At 54.7% G+C, this 4,773-nt stretch overlaps 1 protein-coding gene across 1 annotated transcript; it reads left to right on the top strand.

Moving 5' to 3' along the window:
* Window positions 1–2,283: 2,283 nt before the first annotated feature.
* Window positions 2,284–2,421, top strand: CABS01_02147 (uncharacterized protein; the record flags this gene model as incomplete). Its single annotated transcript, XM_060535525.1, has 1 exon — window positions 2,284–2,421. One exon carries the CDS (start codon window positions 2,284–2,286, stop codon window positions 2,419–2,421), a length of 138 nt encoding a protein of 45 aa, XP_060395830.1.
* Between the last annotated feature and the right edge of the window lie 2,352 nt (window positions 2,422–4,773).

The raw sequence follows: 4,773 nt of genomic DNA, 5'->3' as shown, positions 1-4,773 counted from the left end.
TTTTGCGGCCGCAGAAACCGAACTGGTGGGCACACTGAAGAGTCGCAGGACTGGTTTGCCAAGGCCGCGCGCCGTTGGTACGATGTTCAATGCGTGATACTAGGCGTAATCTTTGGAGACAGACTGAGAGACATGGTGGAAGTAAGGGCGCACGGCAATTGTTGCTTCTCGGCGTCGTCTTGTCTCTCGGTGAGGGGTTGGTAGGGTTGTTGTGTCAGTGTGCCTATAATCAGAGAGCTCGTGAGTGGCTAGGCGAGAACGAGCTTGGCTGGTGAGGAGGTAGGCACTTTGAATCATCATGTCTTGGAGCCCGCGTTGAGGTGGACGCGCGAGATTACGAAGTGTGGAAGCGTGGTTGAGCAACTATCAGTCATCAACTACGTCAACTGTCTCGATATCTCAAAGACCCGCATAGGAGGGCCAAGCTCGCACGTTTGCGCACGTTCCCTTGTCGCAACGCCCACCGTTCGATAGATGGCTAGGGAGACATCGCAAGTCTACTAACTTGGAGGATTTCGAAGATTGTGGTCTCGGGAGACACTCACGGTGCGATATTAACAGTGAATCCATCTTATCAAACTATGATTGGCAACCTGCTGAGTCCGGCTAAACATGCTGCGCTTCCAAACAGTCCGTGTTCAACTGGAACACTTTAGTCTCTAGGGTGTAGAAAGCAGCACCATCAACGTCACGATCGCGATTCTGTGTAGATCGCCGCGTGGTTGTTATTCATCCCTTACCGCCGAGAGATCTTCAAAACACATTGGACACAGCTAAGGCCGCCCTTGCGAGAGCCGGTGGCAAATACTCATGCCTGGATGGTTCCCATCGTCACGGCCCCGGGGTCCCGCCGTAGAGAGTCGCTTCGCACGGACGGGGCCGGCGATTCACGGCCGGGGACTTTATTGACGGAATAGAGGGGCAGAGGGTGGGAGCGAGAGGGGTTGAACACAACAATTACCAGAAACTTGGAGTTATGCCGTCGCTACCGAACAAAACGATCAGCTTGGCACAGAGCCTCTGTCTCCAAGTCTCCAAGTGGCGAGTACTGAACATGGAAGACGCTTGATAAGATCTCAAGGTGTGGTGGACCGCATCAAGTCTGGATGCTACTATCTTTGGTGCATCAATTGTCACTCTAGGGCCCTAGAAGAACAATGCCCCCCTCGACTTCCAACTCTCACTCACTTTTCCCATCTCGACACTGACCACATTGCCCATTGCGTCGTTTTCGTTCCGCGATTCTATAGTTCGCTGACTCGCCGTCCAATCAAGGCCTCAGATCGCTCACCCAACCAGCGACTCTGCCGTCTTAGCTCGGAGAGGGGGGACTCTTCGATGACAGAAAGTCCCGATTGCACATGGCCGCCCCGATCTCCAAAGACATCACCGGCGCTCAAGAGGGCAACGACGTTTACCTAGTCCCGCCCATCCCTTCCGGCTTCTGCATCCGGTGTTGCGAGCTTACTACCTAGCTTTTTGCCTTTCCAAGGAACTGGACGACAGGCCTTGTTTCGGGGAAAGATCTTCGGCGTGGCAGAGAAAGACACAAAGCGACTAGAAGGGGCCCACGGAAAGACATCAGCACGCGGTTGACTCCAAGTGAGACTAGCAGTATGTCTGCGAACGAGAGACACTTTGCCCGTTCCGTCTTACGTCGAGATCTTGAGAGTTCAGGTTATGGACGATGGATGGGAGAAAATGGGGCCCGCGACGTTCAAGGTGCCACACTCACCGCAAGCTATTGGAGGCGTCGGCCAAACTCAACTACGGTACGAGAAAATCATCAGTGGATAGGCTCCATCGTTCGTCAGTAGCGCTTCCTATCGTGCCATATCGTGCCATTGTCTCTGCCATGTCTCAGTCACTAGCCGCAAGGTTCGAGATCTACGATCCTTGAACACGCGAGGTCAGAACGGTGCACAAGATTGCCGAGTGATTAACGTGCACCACAGAGATGCAAACGAACCGACGGGGCTATGATGGCTTCACTCTGGGAGCGTATAGCGAAGAGTGTTATCTCAAAATATCGTGATCTGTCTGCCAGCCTCATTCCCTAGACGCTCCAAGACATGTGGGTCAACCCACGCTTACACGTACGTCTGCCGTCACACGATAAGGGATATCCAGCACCAGCTCCAGCGTTCGAACGTTGACTGCCTCACCATACCCGTACCTGAAGACCTTCTCTGCGTCTACCTAAACCCTCGAGCGTTTCTGAACCCTACTCGTCTATGCACAGCCCCCTCTGACAGCCGCCGTCTGATGTTTTCCAACAGCGCCATGAGGTCAAGAACCCGAGCCGCTTCCGAGCCCGGTGTCAGCCATTCCCGCAGCGACCCCTCCAGGGCTGACCAATGGAAAGCCACAGAGATGGGCATCCCGAGGGTAAGGTATCGTATGGCATTGACCAAAAATTGAAGCCGGCCGGGAATGAGAAGCTGAAAAGGCCGCCTTGACGATCATACTGCGGTGGCTTGCGTGGCTGGGGGCGGAAAGCTTCAAGGCAATGGATGTGGACGGGGCGGTGGCTTGAACCACAGAGCTACACACGTTTTGATAGTTTTTTGATATTGGGGAGCACGGCAGTTCATCATCTGCCACAAAACGCCCCTCCCAGCAGTGCCACCTTACCGATATTTCGCTGAAGACGGCATATTGGAAGAGAAGGCCCGTGTTGGCGAGTATCTAACCTCTTCCAAGCATAGCCTCATGATGAAAGGGCCACACACCCCAAGCCGGCCCGCCCGCTGTCCACGTCGCTTGCCATTGTCAATAGTCTCGTATCCGTGCCCCGAGCTAAGACGATTCGTGGATCACGGGAAAGGGCCCCATCACCGAAAGAAATAACCCGACAGGGTCCCCTCTTTCTCTGTGTTTCCAAGTCCAAGTGGCTCGACACCAACTAAGCGAAGGACGGCGCACGGTGCCGCCTCTTCCTCTCTTAGTCTTTACCAAGCCTTGCTCATCGCACTAGACTAGGCTGGTTGGCACGGTTGTCTGTTGGCTTCTTGGGGTGGGGGGCACGACGACTGGACGCCCTCTCTGGCACCTTGGGCGTCTTGGGAAAAGGGACCGGGAGCAGTCGGTTTCTCTAGCGGGCGTCGAATGATCTAAGCGCTTCCGCGCCGGCTGGCGGGCGGCTTTTGTTGCGAGCGGCCCCCCCACGTCGAGAGACGGCGTTGGAGGAGCTTCTTCCCCACTCCGCGGTACCCACTCCGTGCGGCCGGAGAGGGCGGAGCCACACCCAAATGGCTGGGAAGAGATGAGGGATGGTGTTGATGATGTGGCTCAGGCAAAGCCGTTTGCGGTCACACGGGAACTTACCGTACTGTTCTACACACCAGTCGCCAAAAGGTGTGAAGGCCACAGAGGTCTAGGCCTGCCTTCATAGACACACGAGACAGAGAATCACTTGCTATGGGCGGGGGGATGGGACGCTAGCTTTGGTTCCGTGTGTGTGTCACTGGCTGCGGCGCCAAGAAATGAAGGTGCTTTGGCATCGGGCGTCATCAAGATGGGTTCGGGGACGGGGAGCCATCATCATGGGAGGGAGCACGGGGCGATGCACGGAGAAAACAACATCTGCAGGAGCCTGGAAGGTATCTCGATGCCTGCGAAAGGTGGTATAGCACGATGGGTGGTAGCATATTGGCTCTCGTATGAGCTGTTGAAGCTGTTAGAGAAGGCCACTGTGGGACTATAGTAGGCAGCGTGGTTGCTTAAGATCGACCCCGAGTTTGCTTTGTAAGTGCCGTCTGGTGTTTCTGTGAGGCGGACAAATCGTTTCTGGCACACCATCTTAAAATGATGCGACAGTTGGCTGGAGTAAGTGTCTGGAGCCGCGGGGTGGGCAGTGCACTTTCACACTTCTGGGAGACTTTCCTCCCCTCTTTACGCAAGAGGAAGGGCAAAGCTTGGGATGGACTTGGATAGACCTTGATGTACGTGGCCGGTCTCATGAACTATGGAGAGGATGACGATGTTCGCTCCCATCCGCTTGGATGTGGCTTGAGAAGAGGACCCCTATGCCCTGCCAATATGTCGTAAGGGCTGTTAAGGAGAGGCGGCGTTGGCACGGACCGCAGATATTCACACAAATCTCCATACCATGACGCCAGACGCCGCAGAGGCCACGAGTCTGAGAGCCTCATTTGAGTCATCAAGCAGCAGTATTTCCACTATTATGGCCGAGAACCATACCGTTGGTAAACCGCGGGATCCTGCAAGTGCACGGCGACCTATTGTGGTCAATCGTGTTCACGGCAGGTCGTCATCTGCCATCAAGGGCCGTGATTGACTTTCAGGAACCATCACGTTCGACGTGAACTCTGGCACAAAATGTATTGAATGGCAGGGTCCTTTTCCCCGTGCGCGCGTCGAGGAGAAGAGTTTGGGCCACCATGACTCGTCTCGTCATGGTGCGCTTCTTGCGCTTCGCTAGGACCACGCCGTCACGGCGTGGTCATATCCGACGGTTAGTGTGTCACGGAGTGAGGGTATCCAAACTCTGTCCTCTCATTGCTCGAAGTTAATGATGGTGAGATGGAATTATGAGATGGATTGAGTTGTAGATGGTGGCAGATGCTTTTGCTTTCTTGCAAGCACGCGTTCGTCGCGGAAGGCGCCGAAGTCGCGTGTTTGTAGATTTAGGAGGATGATGGTGTTTGGCTTGGCATGGTCTTGAGCGCAAGCAACGGGAAAGTTTACACTTTTGTTATGAAAGACATGTTGGTCGTATGTTAATGTTGCTGTTGCCCCTTTGGCCACGAT

Source organism: Colletotrichum abscissum, assembly GCF_030869225.1.
Source record: "Colletotrichum abscissum strain IMI 504890 chromosome Unknown Scaffold_4.1, whole genome shotgun sequence".
NCBI lineage: Eukaryota > Fungi > Ascomycota > Sordariomycetes > Glomerellales > Glomerellaceae > Colletotrichum > Colletotrichum abscissum.
Note: the sequence above shows the minus strand (reverse complement) of the source record. Positions and strands in the feature narration are given on the sequence as shown.